This window comes from Leopardus geoffroyi, chromosome A1 (genome assembly GCF_018350155.1).
Source record: "Leopardus geoffroyi isolate Oge1 chromosome A1, O.geoffroyi_Oge1_pat1.0, whole genome shotgun sequence".
Lineage (NCBI taxonomy): Eukaryota > Metazoa > Chordata > Mammalia > Carnivora > Felidae > Leopardus > Leopardus geoffroyi.
In genome coordinates this window covers 136,243,811-136,264,678 of record NC_059326.1, presented here as the reverse complement: position 1 = coordinate 136,264,678, position 20,868 = coordinate 136,243,811, and the positions used below count along the sequence as shown (strand labels likewise).

Genomic DNA, 20,868 nt, shown 5'->3' with positions numbered 1-20,868 from the left:
CTGACGGCTCAGAGCCTGGAGCCTGCTTCACATTCTGTGTCTCCCTCTCTCTCTGACCCGCCCCCCATTCATGCTCTGTCTCTGTCTCAAAAATAAATAAACATTAAAAAAAAAAAAATTAAAAAAAAAAAAAAAAAAAAGGACGACACCAGGCCATCTGCGACAACGTGGACAGATCTAGAGGGTATTATGCTAAGTGAAATAAGTCAGACTGAGAGAGACAAACAACAAATGATTTCACTTATCTATGGAATCTTTAAAAAGCCAATGAATAAACAAAGAGCATAATCAGACCTATAAATACCAAGTAAAAATTGATGCCAGAGGGAAGTAGGTGGGTGGGCCAAGTGGATGAAGGGGAGTGGGAGATACAGGCTTCCAATTATGGAATGAATAAATCATGGGAATAAAAGGCACAGCATAAGGAATATAATCAATGGTACTGTAATTGTACTGTATGGTGAGAGATGGTAGGTATACTTCTGGAGAGCAGAATACGACGTACAAACTTGTTGAATCACTATGTACTATGACTGGAACTAATGTATGTGTGTCAACCACAGTCAAGAACTTTTTAGGGGCACCTGGGTGGCTCAGTCAGTTAAGCATCCGACTTAGACTCAGGTCATGATCTCACGGTTCATGAGTTCAAGCCCCATGTCAGGCTTTGTGCTGACAGGACGGAACCTGCTTGAGATTCTGTCTCCTTCTCTCTCTGCCCCGCCCCTGCTCACGTTCTCTCTCAAAAATAAACAAACATTTAAAAAAAAATTTTTTAGGGGCCCCTGGGTGGCTCAGTCAGTTAACTGTCTGACTTCAGCTCAGGTCATGATCTCACAGTTCATGGGTTTGAGCCCTGCTTCAGACTCTGTACTGACAGCTCAGAACCTGGATCCTGCTTCGGATTCTGTGTCTGTTTCTCTCCCTCTCTCTGTCTCTCTGTCTCTCTCTGTCTCTCTCTCTGCTCCTCCCCCACTTGCACTCTCTCAAAAATAAACATTAAAAAAAATTTTAATAAACAAAACATTAAACATTTTTAAATAAAAATAAAATAAATAAGTAAGGTAACCTACCCTGCATACTGAAACAGCTTCTGGGTATTCCTGAACCCAGAGTAAGTAATGAATTAACTAACTGAACCATAGGCACTGCTGGTTGAAAGGAAATACCAAAAACCAGGAACCCCCAAACAGGGAAAAGATGTTGCTAACCATCCAGATCTTCTACCTATAGGATTTTATACAATCTAGACAGCTTACTGCATGCAGTTTTTCCTGCTCTCACTAGCACCTAAAGGGGTTGGGCCTTTGCTAGGGAGGGGAGGTGGAAAAAGAAGTGGCAGTAGGATTCAACATGTACATCACAAAGTAGTGAGGCCATTAAAAAAATAAAAGAGCCCTATGTGATCCTATAGACAGATTTTTTTCAATACACTAATCTTTAAAAAGAATGCTACCATATAAAGAACTCTTAATATTAAAAAGAGAAAAATCCCATGGGGCACCTGGGTGGCTTAGTTGGTTAAGCATCTGATTTCGGCTCAGGTCATGATCTCAGTTTGTGAGTTCGAGACCCATATCCAGCTCTCCGCTCTCAGAGCACAGCCTACTTCAGATCCTCTCTCTATGTGCCCCTCCCCTGCTCACATTCTCTCTCTCAAAAAATAAACAATTAAAAAAAAAGATTTTAAAAAGACAAATATCCCAATTTAAAAATGAGCACAGGGGGCGCCTGGGTGGCGCCATCAGTTAAGCGTCCGACTTCAGCCAGGTCATGATCTCGCGGTCCGTGAGTTCGAGCCCCGTGTCGGGCTCTGGGCTGATGGCTCAGAGTCTGGAGCCTGTTTCCGATTCTGTGTCTCCCTCTCTCTCTGCCCCTCCCCGGTTCATGCTCTGTCTCTCTCTGTCCCAAAAATAAAGAAACGTTGAAAAAAAAAATAATAAAAATAAAAAAATAAAAATGAGCACAGATCTGAATAGACATGTCTCTAAAAAAAAGATACATAAATAAGCACATGAAAAGATACTCAATATCATTGGTCATCAGGTAAACACAAATCAAAACTACAATGAGATACTACTTCACGATAACTAGAATATCTAATAACAAGGGTCTGAGAGAATAGAAACTGAAACGCTCACAGAATGTTGGTGAAAATACAAAATGTTGGGGTGTGTGGCTGGCTCAGTCAGTAGAGCATGTAAGTCTTGATCTTGGGGGTTACAAGTTCAAGCCCCATGTTGGGGGTAGAGATTACTTAAAAATAAAACAAAAAATCTAAGCAAAAAAATTAAAAAATGCTGCTACCACTTTTGAAACAGTTTGGCCGTTTCTCAAAAGGTTAAACATAGAACTACCATATTATCCAGCAATTCTACTTGTAGATGTAAATCCAAGGGAAATGAAAACATATGTCCACACAAAAACTTACACATGAATGTTCTTAGCAGCGTTACTTACAAGAGCCAAAAAATAGAAAACAACCCAAAAGCCCAACAACAGATAAATGGATAAACAAAATGTAATATAGCTATACAATGAAATACTTGACAAGAAAAAGAAATGAAGTATTTGACGTATACTACAACATGGATGAACCGTGAAAACATGCTAAGTGAAAGACATCGACACAAAAGACCACTTATGTGATCCCACTCATACAAAACATCAAAAATAAGCAAATCTACAGAGACAGAAAAAGATTAGTGATTGCCTAGAACTTGGGGAAATGGGAGTGCCTGCTAACAGTGATGGTTACATAACTTGGTGAATATATGAAAACCACTGAATTGTACCCTTCAAAGGGTTTAACTGTATTACATAGAATTATCTCAGTAAAATTGTTTTTTTTCCTAAGGGCTGAACACTATATATGATATAGTATGCTTATATTTTTATTCTTTCTGAAAGGAATATACATGTGTTTATATACATATATGTGTATACATATGTGGATGCACGTATATACACACACACACACAGCCTCACATTTAGATGCTTGTGTGTATAATACACTCCTGGAAGTCTACAAACTTAATGGCAGTTTACCACTACAAGTGAGATTAGGGGACTGGAAACCAAGGAAGAAGTTTTTTAAATTTTGTACCTTATAGACACTGTCTTATTTTTTTGCCACATTCATGTATATCTGCCTTTAAAAATGTTTATTTGAATATTCCATGTGCACACATACAAAAAAATGTCTGATCAAATACATACAGTTGACCCTTGAATAACATGGGGGGATCGGAGTATCAACCTCCCATGCAGTCAAAAATCCGCATATTAACTACTGACTTCCAAAAAACCTAACTACTAATAGTCTACTATTGACCAGATGCTTTATCAATAACATAAATGGTCAATTAACATATTTTGTATATATATTATATACCAAATTCTTACAATAGAACTAGAATAAAATATTAAGAAAATCCTAAGGAAGAGAAAATATATTTATAGTACTATACTGTTTATCAAAAAAATCCATGTATAGTAGACCTATGCAATTCAAACCTGTGTTAGTAAGGGTCATCTATAGAGCAAATGGTAATAATTACTGAAGCCAGTTGATGGGTTTATTGGTATTTATTTTATAAGTCATTCTACTTTTTGAAACTTTTTAATAGTAAATTAAAATAATTTTAACAACCAAATACTCTACTTGAAATGTTAATGCAAATTCTCTTATAAAAGTAATTTTGTAGCTGTTTAAGGGAAACAAATTTACCTCTTTGACTTATTACTACTTCTCCTTGGCTTGCAAACAAATTGGGAACTTCCTGATGAACACCAAACCTGCTGGTCCTTAAAGTCTTAAGATTTGGCTTTGGCTTGGCAAATCTACTTCTCATTCTCAAATTACTGGTCACATCAGAGGTTGTATTCCTAGAAAAAGAAAGATGGGAAGAGAGAGAAATTCATCAACTGTGTCAGAATTAGCTCTCTCACCTTCTTCACTACTCTTATATAGTTATGTGCCACCTTCTCAGGTGCCACAATCTCTGTTAAGTGTTCATTTTTTAATGTTAAAGTTACTTTACTGAAAGTCTGGAGAAGGGAAGAGAATCTGGACCGTGTCTGTAAAACAGAGACTATAGTTACATAAAACTATCTCATTAAAGCTTCAAAGATGCACATATTGCATTAACTTTAATATGCAAACCATTAAGGGTCCCTGGCTGGCTCAGTCAGTAGAGCAAGCAGCTCTTGATCTCAGGTCCATGAGTTCAAGCCCCACATTGGGTGTGGAGCCTACTTAAAATACATAAATAAATAGAAATATTCAAACCATTAAAGTCAAACCAGCCAATCCTCACTTTAAAGGCTGAAAAATTAGCAGTGAAATTTACACTTACACAAGTATTACTCAAAAGCTATTATAAATTAATCGATAGTTGACTTCAATATATTTATTATAATAATTTTCTTTGTAATTTTTGAAAATGCTTATTTATTTTTGAGAGAGAGTGCAAGCAGGGGAGAGGCAGGGAGGGGAGACAGAGGATCCAAAGTGGGCTCTGTGCTGACAGCAGAGAGCCCGATGCAGGGTTTGAACTCACAAACCATGAGATCATGACCTGAGCTAAAGTCAGATGCTTAATCAACTGAGCCACCCCAGCACTCTTATTTTCTAGTAAAACTCAAGAGCTTAATAAAGCAAAATAGGGGCATCTGGGCTGGGTGGCTCAGTCAGTTAAGTAATCCAACTCTTGATCTCAGCTCAGGTCTTGATCTCAGGGACATGAGTTCAAGCCTTGCACTGGGCTCCACACTGGGCATGAAGCCTACTTTAAAAAAAAAAAAAAAGAAAAGAAAAAAAAAGGAAAAAAAACAAAGCAAATTAAACCTGGTCGATATAGCATTTTCCTTTACTTCCTCCACTAAACCAATTTCTTCTTTAGTACTTTGCTCTTCCAATACAATCTTGTTTTCTTCTAATGGTGAAGGAGATGTACTACTGACAGGTGAAGAAAGCTCCTGACATTCACGAACAATTTTGTGATTTACATTATCTGGGCTAAAAGGAACACAGCTTTTATCCTTTGAATGAACATCAAGAAGTACACATACTCCTATTACAGAAAAGAACAGAAAATTAAAATTGACCCAATACAAGTAGATATCCAAAGAAAGTAAATCCTTCAACATTAAACAACTATAGGCTTAGTAATTCTCACACACTAAAATTTTTTTTTGTGCTATTATAAGTAAAAATGAATCTTTTTGCCTTCAGTAACTACATAGCCTCAAATAAGTTTCAAGATATTATCACCTTCATTTACAATTTTTAAAAACCTGTATTTTAGGTTCTAGAGATTTGTGACAGGCTCCAAAGCAATGCTCTATCACTGAGAAAGGAGCCATATAGGGGTGCCTGGCTGGCTCAGTCAGTAGAGCATGTGACTCTTGATCTCAGGGTTGTGATTTTGAGCCCCACGATGGGTGTACAGTTTACTTTAAAAAAAAAAAAAAAGAGAGAGACAGAGAGAGAGAATGAGCCATGTAAGAAACACAGACCAGAGAATTCATTGATAAATATATAGTTACAGGCCCTGAATAATACATAGTAAAAATGGCAACCCACTCATGTCCAGGCACAATAATTAACAGGAAAATAATTAATGTAACTATCCATTTAATGTACTTAAAATAGAAGGTGCTTAGAGAGTAAAGACCATAGTTTCTCCATTAAGGCCAGCCTAAAATATTAAAAATCTGGGTGGACATATATTTTGGCTCAGTTCAAACTAACGAAACAGTCCAAACTAAATTATGTCATTGACTGTTCTTGTCCCTTGATACTGTATTCCACTGTCAGGTAATTGTGAAGACTATTCAAAGCAGGAGCTCCTTTGGCTAAAGAAACCTGTATAAAGTGATCAGTGATCTCAATTAACCAATGTTTATGATGAGAAAGGTGGAGGACTCACTGGATTATTCCAGAAATACAACCTTTTTTCAATAAACCAAGTGTACTATCTTGAAATGGTGGCCACTACATCTAAATGGGCTGAGGTGGGTGCATCAATGCACACATATTACTTATTTCTGGAAAAACAACAAAGTTATACCAACTTCAAATGTAAAAGTACTGACTTATTACTCAACTGTGGGTATAATTTCTTAGAAGTTGGATTTTAAAAGGTTTTTTTTCAGTAGGCCTTATCTTTCATTCTTACCATCACTCTGTTCTGTACCAATCTCTGACTGCAACACTAGATCTCCCATTGTAAGTAAAGTTATAGCAGCTTCAGTGCTTCCATCATTGGTACCTTGTGAGAAAATATAACAACATTAAAACAGAAGGATGAATCTGGAAATTTACGATTGTTTGCTTAGAAAACATTTTTAATTCAGGTGTTTATCCTCTAGCAACAAGTTTCAATATCTTCCATACCACTAATTCCTTACTAGGGTAGTATTTTATTACTACAAAAAAAAAGAAATCATACATTATTAGCTTTTATTCATTGAAAATGCCTCCCTCCCATTAAATAACTTAAGTTACCTTTGAAGAAAGTAAACCTGTGCAGATCAGGGGAAATAATACTTCTTTATTAAACATTTAACTCTTAACTCACTTCATAAAGTAACTATTGCAAGAATCCAAGTTTCTCCTGGAGATAAAACATTCAACAGTGGAAACTTTTTGTTCAACTCCCAGCAAGGACTCATTTACTAACTAATACCAATACTAGGGGTGCCTGGACATCTCAGTCAGTTAAGCAGCTTCCAACTCTTGATTTGGGCTGAGGTCATGATCTCACAGTTCATAAGATCGAGTCCCATGTCAGGCTCTGTACTGACAGCGTGGAGTCTGCTTGGAATTCTTTCTCTCCCTCTTTCGCTGCCCCTTCCTCACTCACACTCTCAAAACAAATAAATCACCATTTAAAAAACAAAACAAAAAAAGATTCTCTCTTCCTCTCTCTGTCCCTCACCCACTTACACATGCACACTCATATGCTCTCTCCCTCTAAAAAAAATTAAGTTAAAATTAAAAAAAAATTTTTTAAATCACCCTGCTAGTGTTAACCAGGTAGTTTGGGCAGCTTCCTTATTAACAGTTACCTGTTTCATCTTGGGTATGTTCACCTGTGGTCATTTCCTAGAAGAGGAAAAGATAAGCAATGCCTTATGTATTTTCCCAAATACATGTTGTACGTCTCAAAAAGCACTATGCTTTTACAGTTCTTCTATGTTTCTGATTACAAAGGAGAGGAAACTGTGCTTTCCCTTTATAATTATTCAGAATATTTCATCAACAGAAATAATTTAAAAGCCAAATTCTTTTGTCTCTTGCTACTTATTTTTTCTTTTTAACTTTAATCATATTCCATCTACCATGTGCATTTACTAGGCTTACTTCACTTCTTCACTTTCATAATCTTTCAACTTCAGTCATATTTGTCACTGGTTTTAATCCAATGGAAACCAAAGTCTGATGAATATCACCAATTTTTTTTAACTAGGTGGCTTAAAACTTAAATGAATTTTAATAAATTAAAAAGTTACAAGATCTGGGCACCTGAGTGGCTCAGTTAAGCATCTGACTCTTGATTTCAGCTCAGGTCATGTTTTCATACTTCGTGAGTTCAAGCCCCTTGGTGGGCTCCACACTGTCATGTGGAGCTTCCTTGTGATTCTGTCTCCATTTCTCTCTGCCTCTCCCCCACTTTCTCTTTCCCTTTCAAAATAAATAAACTTAAAAAAAAAAAAAAGGTTACAAGATCTATGTCCAGCATGACATCATAAGGCTCTGCTAACCCTCTCCCCAGTGAAACTGGTAAAATTTAATAAAACCAAACATTTAAAGCCTCTGGAAATGGTCATAAAGGCAATAGAAACCTCTTTTTGAGCAACTGATGAAAATAAGGTAACAAAGTAAGAGCCTGTGGTATCTCAACTAAGACTCTCTCCCCGCTCCTTCTTCCCAGCTCAATCAACCGGAGACTCCACCTCAGATATTTGCAGCCAAGAAAATAAGGCCCCTTTCTTCTTGCAAGTCCCAGCAGAAGGCCTTTCTTTCTAAGAGGATCAGGACTTTAGCTCCTGACCCAAGAATCTGGGGTCAGATTCATAGTAGAAAACAGAAGAATTATCTATTATGAATTTGCACATAAAAATCCTCAATAAAATACCAGCAAGCCAAATCCAGCAACATAAAATTGCATGCCATGACCAAGTAGGATGCAATTTTTTATTTGACATCCTGTTATAATGAATGTAATACAACATACCAGTACAAAAAAAAAGCAAAAATCACATGATCATCTCCAAAGACGCATAAAAAGCATATGACAACTGCCAACATCCTTTCCTAAGAATCCTCTCACACAAACCAAGGATAGACTGAAACTTCTTCAATTTGACCAAAAAAAAAAAAAAAAAAAAAAAAAAAAAACCCTATGAAAAATCCAGAGCTAACATCAAACTTGATGGTGAAATACTGGATGCTTTCCCTTAAGACCAGGAATGAGACAAAAGTATGCATTCTTGCCACTTTTTTGTTCAATATGTATTGGAGGTTCTAGCAAGGGAAACTAGGCAAGCAATAGAAATAAAAGATATCCAGACGGAGAAGTGTTAAGTCAAATTCTGTTTCTGAGAAAGATATGTTGAAGTCCTAAGCTGAGTACCATGACTGTAACTTTATTTGGAAACAGGGCTTTTTCAGATGTTATCAGGCTAACGTGAGGTCATATTGCATTAGGGCTGGCCCTATCCAATACAACAGGTGTCTTTAGAAGAAAAGTCAGGACACACACACAGAAAGAACACCATGTGGCGATGGAGGCAGAAGTTGGAAATGTGATGCCATAAAGCCAAGCAATGACAAGGATCTCTGGCAATTGTCAGAGGGTAGGAGAAAGGCCTGAATAGTTTTTCCCTCAGAGTCTTCAGAAGGGGGGTGGTGATTTTGGAATTCTAGCCTTCAAAACTGAGAAAATAACTTTCTGTAGTTTTGAACCACCTGGTTGATAGCATTTTGTTATAGAAGCACTGAGAAACTAATACAGAATGGCAGAAGTAGAACTATATTCACATGTCATGATCTTGTAAATAGAAAATCCTAAGGAATCCACTAAAAATCTATTAGAACTAATTAGTTCAGCAAAGTTGCAAAATACAAGACCAACATACAAAAATCAATTGTATTTCTATATACACTTGCAATGAAAAACCTGAAAGTGAAATTGAGAAAACCAATCCATTCACAAGAGACTCAGATACAACATACTTGAAAATAAATTTAACAAAGGAAGTGCAAAGTTTATACCCTGCAAACTACAAAATGCTATTGAAAGAAATCAAAGAAGATCTAAGTAAATGGGCAAATATCCATGTTCATGAATTAGAAAACTATTAATATGGGACTAGCCCCCCCAAAGTGATCCCCAGATTCAATGCAATCCCAATCACAATCTTAGATTATGTCGAGTAGAAAATAACAAGATGATTTTAAAATTCATATGGAATTACAAGAGACCCACAATAGCTAAAACAATCCTAAAAAAGAGTAAAGTAGGATGGCTTATACTTCCTAATTCCAAAACTTACCACAAAGCAACAGTAATCAATCGAGCATCACTGGTACAAGAAGAAACAGGAAATGGAATAGAACCAAGAATCCAGAAAAAAAATCCATACATCTACAGCCAATTGATTTTTGACAAGAATGCAAGAGAATTCAATAAAGAAAGAATGGTCTTTTCAAAGAAATAGTGTGACAACTGTATTGTCATGTGCAAAGAATGAAGAACTCTAACCGCATACCATATAAAAAATTAACTCAAAATGGATTAAAGCCTTAAATGTGAAACTACAGTAAAATCTGTAAACCTATTAGAAGAAAAAGTGGAGTAAATCTTCAAGATCTTGGCTTTCACAAAGATATCTTAAATATTACAACAAAAGCCTGAGCAACAAAAGAAAAAAGACATAAAACGAACTTTATCACATTTAAAAACGTTTGCACTTAAAGGGAACCATCAAGAAAATCAAAAGACAGGGGCATCTGGGTGGCTCAGTCAGTTGAGCATCTGACCCTGGATTTTGGCTCAGGTCACACGATCCTAGGGTTGTGGGATCGAAAACTGCACTGTGCTCCACATTGAGCATGGAGCCTGCTTGAAATTCTCTCTCCCTCTGCCCCTCTCCACTATTCATGCTCTAATTAAAAAAAAATTGAAAAGATAACTCACGGAACAGGAGAAAATATTTGGAAATCGTATATCTGATAAGGAACTTGTATCCTTACTATTTAAAAATTTCTCACAACTCAACAAAAAGACACACAGACCAGTAATTTAAAAAATGTGAAAAGGTGGGGGCACTTGGGTGGCTCAGTTGGTTAAGTGTCCGACTCTTGATTTCAGCTCAGGTCATAATCTCAAGGTTTGTGAGACTGAGCCCAGCATCGGGCTCTGCACTAACATTGTGGAGCCTGCTTGGGATTCACTCTCTGCCTCTGTGTCTGTCCCTCCCCTGCTAGCACATTCTCTCTCTCAAAATAAATAAACTGTAAAAAAAAAAAAAAAATTTTAATAAATAATTCCCAGACTTGATTTGCAAAAACAAGGAAGAGTATCAAACAAAAAGGAACTAAATATATTTTAAATAATTTATATTGAATACAGATTTAATGCAACAGAACTTTAACTTAAGTTTATGAGGATATTAAGAGTGACTCACACAAACATACACAAATCAATGCTTTTTGAGTGAAATATAAAATCTTTGGATTATTTACCAGTTTCTACTATTCATACTTATAGCTCCCTGCATGAGAGAAATTAGTAAGAATAGCTTATAAACTTAAAACTTTCAAAATAAACTTCTATTTTTTTTTTTAAAGTAAACAGAGTTAAAGATAAAACATACTAGAATGGATGCTTACCATAGATAATGCCTTCAAATTTTCTTCTTGTTTCATTTGCTGAGTAGTCACATCTGTGCTGGAGACTGGATGCTCAACAACAGCTATACATCCTACATCAGGTGCATTCACAGTTATTTCAAGCTATCAAAATGAAATTTCATTATTTCATTTTGGCATACTATACTCAGCGAAACAAATAACTAAAATAAAGTGTGTTAAACTGAAGAAATAATCCACATTCATACACAATTTAAAAATACAGCAATTCTTAAAATGACGACATCAACTTGGCAAAAGTAAAACATTTAAGATTTTTGAGATGTCTGGGGCACATGAGAAGCTCAGTCGGTTAAGCATCCGGTGTATAATTTAGCATGTCATTCAGTGATTCCACTTCTAGGTATATCCCCCAAAAAATGGAGAACAGGGATTAGAAGACGTATTTGTACACCCATGTTCATAGCAGCATTCTTTGCAATAGCCAAAAGGTAGAAGTAACCCAACTGTCCACTGACAGATGAAAAGATAAAAGATATGTGGTATAGATATGTAATGAAATATCACTCAGCCTTACAAAAAGAACATTCTGGAGGCCCCTGGGTGGCTCAGTCGGTTGAGCATCTGACTTTAGCTCAAGTAATAATCTCATGGCTTTTTGAATTCAAGCCCCACATCGGGCTCTGTGCTGACAGGGCGGAGCCTGCTTGGGATTCTCTGTCTCCCTCTGTCTCTGCCCCTCCCCTGCTTCTGCTCTCTCAAAAATTAAAAAAAAAAAAAAAAAAGAAAGAAAAAAGAAAAAAAATTGTTTTAATCTTTAAAAAAAAAAAAGGCATTCTGATACATGTACAGTATATCAATCTGAATGACCACTAAAAACTTTATACTACATGAAATAAGCCAATCACAATGAAAACAGATACTGTTATGATTTCAGTTATGTGAAGTACCTAGAGTCAAGTCACAGAGACAAAAGTAGAATGGTGCTTGCCATAAATGAGAGGAGAGGAGGTAATGGGGAATTATTGTTTAATGAGTACAGGTTTAGTTTCGCAAGACGAAAAAAGCTCTGTGGATGATGGTGGTGATGGTGTAGCACAACAATATGAATACACTTAATGCCAATGAACTATATACACTTTAAAATGGCTAAGATAAATTTTAGGGTATGTGTATTTTACAATTTTTTCATAATTTTATTTTTTTATTTTGAGAGAGAGCAGGAGTAAGTACAAGGCGGGGAGGGGCAAAGGGAGGGAGAAAGTGAATCTCAAGCAGGCTCCATGCCTAGCAAAGAGGCTGATGTGGGGCTCAATCTCACGACTGTGAGATCACGACATAAGCCAAAACCAAGAGTCTCACACCCAACCAATTAAGCCACTCAGGGGTCCTTACCGCATTTAAAAGAAAAAGAAAAAAAAGGTGTCCCTCTACCTTCTCTACCAACCAGAGCTTAGCCTGAGCCTATCAGAGAGTTAAAACATCTGCCAAAATGAAAAGGAAAAATTAATCAGAAAGTAGATTTAGTAGCCTCCTCCACATTCAAGTGAAATCAGATTTCTATCATTATTACACTGGCCACCTCATGGCAGGCCTAGATTATAGAGGCTCAGTAATACAGGAGCCTCCTTCTATTGATTCCTTCAAATATCTACCAGGGCTGAAACAAATTACATACGGCAGGGTTTATTTACCAAATGAACTGTTCAAATCCTAATAATCACTAAAAAGAAATAATGATACACTAAAAGAAAAAAACAAGTAAGACAAAGCTCCAAGATTCAAAAAACAAAATACCTCTTCCATCGTTTCCTCAATTTGAGCAGTAACAGGTTCGGGAGATCTGAGACCAATGGGAACAAACACTGGAGCTTTGTTTACTTCTTCTGGAGCAAGATGGTAACTGTCTTCTTCATAATCAGGCTCAAAATCTTCAGCATCATCTTCATCTTCTTCCTGAGAAGCCCGAAGAGTCACCAGTGTGGACTTGGAAGCACGAGGTTCCTTCCTAGAGGTCTTACTTCGCATTCGTTTTGATCCACGGCCCCTAGTGACATTTGGTTTGATCTTTCGATGCATTCTCCTTCCACCATGATCCACCTCGTTCTCAGAAGCAGAAGAGATCGTTGTTCTTCGATCCAGAGCAATTTTAGAGTAACTTGATTCTTTCAATAGTTGTGGAGGGCTGGATGTATAATCAAAATAACAATAAAGTCATTACATGCACAAGGATAAAGATAATTTTAATGGAAACCAAATTTTAGAATGAAATCCCAGTTCAAGGCATTAAAATGAAAACTCCCACAACCCATTACATCAAAAACTTATGCCGTGAAATAAAGAAATTTACTATTACTACTAGTTCCTTATTCAGAGTTTGATCTTCGTTTATCTACCTACACATTTTTCATGGTAAGTTTTTAATTCTGGACCATTTTTTCCTTGCTATTTAAGTGATAATTTCTAGAAATTATTAGAAAAAAATGAGAAAAAGAAAATGGTCCAATAAAACAGAATATAGGATCAAAAAGTGATACTGGTATACAGTACTGGGTAAACAGACTAGGTAAAAAGAAAAAAGAGAAGGCAGAAAACCCATGGAACGATGTTGTTTTTTAGAACTTAAGTTCCTTTCCACTTTCCCTGTAAACTGTAGAACATGAGTACCCTTCACTTTAATTTGCAACCCCATTCAAACCAGCACCTTAATTATTTAGGTAATACACACTATTCTTTTATCAGACTTCTGCTCATGTCTAATATACTCAACATTCAGAAATTTTTAAACATAGGAAAGAAAAGTCTTCCTAAGAACATCAAAAAAAGATAAACTTTAGTAAATAAAAATCATACATAGGGACACCTGGGTGGCTCAGTCGGGTGAGCATTCAACTCTTGATTTTGGCTGTGGTCATGGGATCGAGGCCCACATCAGGATCTGTGCTGAGTGTGGAGCCTGCTTAAGATTCTCTCTATATCCTTCTGCCCCTATACCTTGCTTATGTGTGTGCACTCCCTCTCTTATTTTAAAAGTTTAAAAAAAAAACTTGAGTGGTTAAGAAACAGATCTGTCAATAAAAAATTATCTACACTTCTGTTAACAAGCCAGCTTTTTTCACTCTACCGTTAAGGTAGGACAGCCATAAAGAGTAAGTTATTTTTATTTCCTATTCTGAAGATACTCGTTAAATAAAACTTTACCTTGTTAGTTTACTGACACACTGCTCTTCAACAACTGAAGACACAGAATTATCCACTACAGTTTTTTCTCCAACACTTCCTGATGGTCCAACTTCTGAATGGGCATCTTTTTTGGCCAAAATAGCCTCTCTGGAATCTATACAATCTTTTCTTGCTGAAACCTCCAATGATGTCAGAAACTCAGCCTTTTCCTTAAATTTAAGAACAGCTAATGTTACCATGCAAACAATCTCTATCGTAATTTGGTTTGGGGGTTGGACCTAAAGCTCTAAGCTTACACACACACACACACACACACACACACACACACGATGGCTAGCTTCTAAATTTTTTAATATTGGAAAGTAGCTCAATTTTTATAAAATTGGTTACAGTACAAAAGACAAAACTGTATTTTTTTTATAAATTCTCTCCGCCACGATCTTGACAAAACAGAGCAAATGATAAAAAGTATTTTTTTCAAACTTACTTTTTGAAGGAGCTGGGTATCATCTCCTGGCTGCAGCAAATTATCTTCTGGCTTCCTTGCCTCACTCTGATCTGTTCTGTCTTTTTCTATACGTAGTTCCTCCTTCTTACCATGTGCTCTTCCCAAATGTGGCTTAGCCTTTTGGAATTGCCTTCTTGTCAACTGTGCTGGACTAGGAACATACCTTTTAGGTTCAGGTCTAGAACAAAGTACAAATCATGTTGAAAAACCAAAATCACAATTCCTTGTTGATTTAACAGCTGCTATGTCAGACACTTTTGAACACAAGCCAATTCTATGTTCGAAGGACTATATATAAATTGGCTCTAAAACCAAGCACACATGATGATATAAAGAACATAAAAGCTTTTACAACTTGCAGTTTCTGTATAATCTGGAAAATACTTTTAAAATAACAATCTTTTCTTACTTTCATTCATTGATTCTGATGTGTAGTGTCATGGTACTTTAAGTAATTTTCAGAGAAATAACCAAATACATGGACAAATGTACAATGGTTACATCCTTGGTCCTTCTGGCCCAAGACCAGGCTTGAAAGCCAGAGTCCATTCTCCTATCAGAAACCTATCAGCTAATGGAAAAGGATTTACTAAGAGTCAGATTCATATGATCTCAATATAACCCATGTGTATCTGCCAAATCAGACAAAGACAAGTTTTTAACATTCAATAGAGTACGAATAGCTCCCAAGACAATCCCTAAACACCTAACCTAGGTTTTCCTGGAAAATATTTTAATAACTAGCAAAGATCTGAATTCTGAACTGGGAAGTTTAAAATTAACATAAACCTAGATATTATAAAGAAAATTAAGTATCAGGAGTTCTCTGAAAGATCTGTATTAAAGACTAATTTTGAGTAATACTTCTGCTAAATTATCTAAAAGAGAAAGTAGTTAACTACATTTCTAAATGTTCCTTCCCTGCTAAGCTCTTTGGTCAGTCAAACACCTAGGAAGTTCACAAGAAATTCTAACAGGGTTAAGATGTGGCTAAATACATTCCAATGTAGACTAATGTATTTAGGAAAACATTGTATTTAACTTAAGCTATTGATAGTCAAGTGTGATTTTACAAATGCAAGTAAGGATAAAATGCTACTGAAGTCAAAAGAGATAATACTGGACTTCGGAATAACCTAACTTTAAAACTATTAAGATTACATACCCTAAAGAAATTACCATTCATGATAAAGTAAACAGCTGGGATAAATTTCACAAATAGAAAAAGGTTTTTCAAAAACAGGGGGCTGTGGGCTGGAGTATGGGTTTCCAAAAAGGAAAATTAAAAGTTTGATTTCTCTCTGGGGCTCCTGGGTGGCTTAGTCGGTTAAGCATCCAACTTCAGCTCAGGTCATGATCTCACGGTTTGTGGGTTGGAGCCCCACATCGGGCTCTGTGCTGACAGCTTAGAGACTAGAGCCTGCTTTGGATTCTGTGTCTCCCTCTCTCTGCCCATCCCCTGTTTCACTCCCTCAAAAAATAAATAAACGTTAAAAAATTAAAAAAAAAAAAAAAAAAAGGCGGGGGGGGGAGCACTGGGTGGCTCAGTCAGTTAAGCATCCAACTTGAGCTCAAATAAGATCTCATGGTCCATGAGCTCAAGCTCCACATCACGCACTGTGCTGACAGCTCAGAGCCTGGAGCCTGCTTCAGATGGGTTCTGTGTCTCCCTTTCTCTCTCTGCCCCTGCCCTGCTCATGCTCTGGCTCTCTCAAAAATAAATAAACATTAAAAAACAAACAAACAAAAAAAACAACAGCCAATGCCTGATCTATAAAAAAAATAAAAAATAAAGGTTTGATTTCTCTCATTAAAAAACACAAAGGCTCCACATAATATCTCTTGAAACACGTAAAGCTTCTTTCTTTATACAGAAAGGTCTGCCTATATAACTATGTCAATTTGCTAGTCTGAAAGTCATAAATCCTGAAAATTTAACTTTAAAAACTAATTTGGCAATGTTACTTTCAACAAGCCATTTAAATCCTCTAGGTCAACCTACTCAATTATAAATGAGAGCATTAGGAAACACTGATCTTGAAGGTCACTAGTGTTTAAAGGTTCACTTAGAGTAAAAATCAAATTCCTTCCAACAGTCCTATATAATCTGCCATTGGCCTCGGCTGGGCTCTATCTTTCTTACATCTACTGCTCTCTCCCTCTTTACCCATTTCAAACTTGCTCCCCTTGCTGTTCCTCAAACAAGTCAGGCATGCTCTTGCCTGCAGTATTTTCAAGTTGTTGTTCTCTCTCCCCCTATACATCATCTGGACCTGCTCCTTCACTTCTTTTGGGTCTTCTCTCCAGCAGCACCCTCGCAATGAAACATTCTCTGATCACCACTAATTAAAAAGTATTATCAGTGGGGCGCCTGGGTGGCTCAGTCGGTTAAGCGGCCGACTTCAGCTCAGGTCATGATCTCATAGTCCATGAATTCGAGCCCCGTGTCGGGCTCTGGGCTGACAGCTCAGAGCCTGGAGCCTGCTTCTGATTCTGTGTCTCCCTCTCTCTGCCCCTCCCCTGCTCATGCTCTCTGTCTCAAAAATAAATTTAAAAAAAACATTAAAAAAAAAATTTAAAAAGTAGTATCAGTAATAATAAGGCAGACTGCAAGTAATAAATTAAAGTGGTAGTACTAAAATATCTTCACCTTTCTAGCGTTAACTCTTTTAAAGGATATTCTCACCATTTGGCTTAGAACACAGTTCTAAATACAACATATATACTTCAATGAACTTCCTATTTATGAATTTCAATAAGATATAAACTGTAAACATACAAAGAACTTAATTTCTGTTTACTAACAAATTGAATTTTAAAGTAAAAAGTAATGAGGTTCACCAAGCTTTGTGCAGAAATTATAAATTACAAGAGTATCAATCATGCAATTCTTATACTATCTGAAGAAGCAAACTTAAAATATTCTGTTTCATAATTAACTATTTATCCTTTAACAAAATGTTCTCGATGTGAAGTTATCCAATCTTCATCTTTAGAAAGTTTTATGGTTTTCTGATTAAAAGCAAACTCACCTCATCTTTTCATCTAAAACATTTACTTTGTTAACATGAAGAGGGTCTACAAGAACCATGTGACTCTGGTTTTCATGTAGTCTACCTTCAGAAACTTTGGAGGATACAACTTCAATTTCAGTTCCAACTGGAGAATTTGGCTAAAATGACAAAACAGGATGATTTTTTTTTAACAAGTGAACATACTTCCTAAAATTGTTCAATCATTAAGAAAGGTATTGAGTTTTTCAAAATGAAGAGTCAAACTAGGTATGCAATGTTCATGTTTGCTGCCCAAAACCAAAGTCCTAATTCAGAGAGAAAGTTTCATTTATTGCAGTTATTACATTTACAAAATGCTTTAAAAACTACAATAGTTATCTGCTGTGAACAACCTCACCAAAAATGATTTTTTTTTAAAAGCACAGTCTTTTGGGGTGCAGGGGGGTTCAAACAAGGATTATAATCACTTTAAATCTAGATTTTCCCTTGGTAGACAAATAAAAAGGACAAAAAAAAAAAGCACAAGATCTGTTGAAAAGGGCATTATACTACTAAGATTCGTATCACAAGATGCATCAGTAAGAGATTGGTTACATTTCATTCAAACAGCAGGATGTCGGGGCGCCTGGGTGGCGCAGTCGGTTAAGCGTCCGACTTCAGCCAGGTCACGATCTCGTGGTCCGTGAGTTCAAGCCCCGCGTCAGGCTCTGGGCTGATGGCTCAGAGCCTGGAGCCTGTTTCTGATTCTGTGTCTCCCGCTCTCTCTGCCCCTCCCCCGTTCATGCTCTGTCTCTCTCTGTCCCAAAAATAAATAAACGTTGAAAAAAAAAAAAAAATTCAAACAGCAGGATGTCATGCAGTAGTGAAAAATGATGTGTCTCCATATTTCTTGATGCAAAAAGTCAACATATTAAGTAAAAACTAAGTGATAAAACTAACACACAGTAATTTTATAATTTAAAAAAATTATTTTATTTTTAAGTAATCTCTACACCCACTGTGGGGCTAGAACTTACATCCCCTGATTAAGAGTCACATGCTCTACCAAAAGAGCCAACCAGGCACCCCGATGAATTTATTATTTAAATTTACATAAGTGCACACACATGCATGGATGGAGATATACCCAGGAAGATATGTCAGAAGGTTTTCAGTAGTTACCTCAGTGTAATAAGACTGGGAGAGTCATTATGTTGTTTTATAGTGACTGAACATTTATGAAATGACAGAACCCATTTCATAATGAATGAGTTCATTAAAAAGGAAAAAATATATATCCATTTTCACTTAAAAAAAATCCAGAATAGGAAATCTGGAACAGAATTAGGTTATGTTACATATTCATTGATTAGAGTGTCAGATGCCTATACTCTAAGCCAAGTCTGAGCTGTCATTTCATAGTTTAACATGCATTAAAAGGCTCAATTTAATTATATAACAATAACTCACCACAGTCAATAGTTTTTTAGTTTCATCTTTCTGTACTACTGTTTTTTCTTCCTCAACTATGCCTTTGGCTTCACCTTTTTCTATATGCCTCTGTCCAATCTTTCTTATGTTTGGTCTGGGTCTTTGAAGTCGGCCCCTTACTGTTCGAATGGTTGGGACAACACTTTCCTTGGATTCTTGCTGGGAACTGTTTATATTATGAGCCCTAGAAAAGACCAGGACAAAGAGAGGGAAGTGAAATGTAAAAAGATGAAAACTACCATAAAAATACAAAATTTGAATATCCTCTAATCAACTATAAAACTTTTTGTAACATTAGAGAAAAATCTATTTTCTGATGATACATAAATCTTCTTTTATTAAAAAAAAAAGGTTATTTTAATTTTCACAAGGTAATGAACTTATATAAGGTACCTAGAAGACTGAAACTCACAGACAGAGAGAAAGTACAATGGTAGTTGCCAGGGAATGGAAGAGGGAGGTTAGGGAGGTCTTGTTAATGGGTACAGAGTTTCAGCTTGCGAACATGAAAAAGTTCTAGAGAGAAATGTGACAAAGATTGTAAAACAATGCGAATGTCCTCAATGCCATTAGATGATAAAAAAAAATATTAAACTGGTAAATTTTATGTCTTTTACCACAATTTTTAAGAAGATAATTAATGTAAATCTTATACACACGTGTTTTTTAATGGAATGCTTTGTATAAAACCTTAAGCAGCTAATAGTGAATCTAATAAGCAGTCAAGCATTAAAAGGTGTAGAACTCAATGTGATTTTCTATTTTAGGCAGTCTGCCATATGAATAAAAATAAACGAAGTATTTTTGGTATTCACTTTTAAAATACATTAACACATCTCAAAAACACTGGAGAAATATTTGAAGGAATTCTATTTTAGATTTTCTTTTTCTTTTTAGTATTTTAGATTTTCAAAGAACTATCACTGTTTACCCCATAGAAACAACTAATTCCTTTTCCTGGGCTTGCACAGGCTGAGACTCCTCTTGAGGACCACAAGAACTTGAAGGTGAAAGGTCCTTTTCAGTCTGTATACATGGTAATATCACAACCTCCTCCTGCCTGTGACCTGATTTGTCTTTTTCTCCTGCTGCCATTAGGGAAGCAACATCCTAGAAGGCAGACAAAAAAATTTCATCAATGGTATGGTTAAAGTATAGGGAAATAGGAACTTTCATACACTACTAAGCAAAATAAATTGGTCAAGTCTCTGCAGAGAAAACAACAGTATCTACCAAAAATTTTAATTCCCAGAAATTCTACTTCTAGAAACGTATCTTATAAAAATACTCAAGTAAGTATGTAGAAAATTACATACAAGGACATTTGCTATAGCAATTTAATAGCCCCCCAGAAAAGCAAGAAAACAAAAAATTAGAAATAAGACAAACCTATAAGTAGGGTATTGGATAAATAAATTATAATTTGTTTATAATGCTACGGTGCAAAGCCATTTAGAAGATAAATTTCTATATAATGATCCAAAAATATGTTCACAATACTGTGTTAAGTGAAAAAATGAGAAGGCAAGCTAGGGTGCCATTTGTGCAAAATAATAAAAATACCCACAACATTTTATTATTTATATAAAAAAGTATCTATACAGAAAAGGCTACGTAGATACATTCAAAATAGCTATGTGATTAACTTGGGAGGGAGAAATGGAATATTATAAAGGACTCTCACTTTTTAGATTACATATTTTTTCAATCTGAAATTTTTATAATCAGATAAAATAACCAATAAAAAAGATATACCTTTTAAAAATATAAGATCAGGAAGAAAAAGTACAAATTTTTTTAAACTTTTTTTT

The 20,868-nt window shown here is 35.9% G+C and overlaps 1 protein-coding gene across 11 annotated transcripts in view; it reads right to left on the bottom strand.

Annotated features, from left to right (window-relative positions):
* Window positions 1-20,868, bottom strand: part of BDP1 (B double prime 1, subunit of RNA polymerase III transcription initiation factor IIIB) — a 100,363-nt gene that overhangs the window by 28,912 nt on the left and 50,583 nt on the right. For all 11 annotated transcript variants that reach the window (XM_045446505.1, XM_045446442.1, XM_045446431.1 and 8 more), the window contains 11 exons: window positions 19,989-20,167; window positions 19,037-19,241; window positions 17,606-17,745; window positions 14,553-14,751; window positions 14,084-14,274; window positions 12,680-13,067; window positions 10,904-11,026; window positions 7,075-7,111; window positions 6,183-6,275; window positions 4,850-5,075; window positions 3,731-3,888 (listed from right to left, as the gene is read on the bottom strand). In XM_045446505.1, coding sequence (XP_045302461.1) covers window positions 3,731-3,888; window positions 4,850-5,075; window positions 6,183-6,275; window positions 7,075-7,111; window positions 10,904-11,026; window positions 12,680-13,067; window positions 14,084-14,274; window positions 14,553-14,751; window positions 17,606-17,745; window positions 19,037-19,241; window positions 19,989-20,167 — 1,939 coding nt within the window. The remainder of the gene's footprint in view (window positions 1-3,730; window positions 3,889-4,849; window positions 5,076-6,182; window positions 6,276-7,074; window positions 7,112-10,903; window positions 11,027-12,679; window positions 13,068-14,083; window positions 14,275-14,552; window positions 14,752-17,605; window positions 17,746-19,036; window positions 19,242-19,988; window positions 20,168-20,868) is intronic.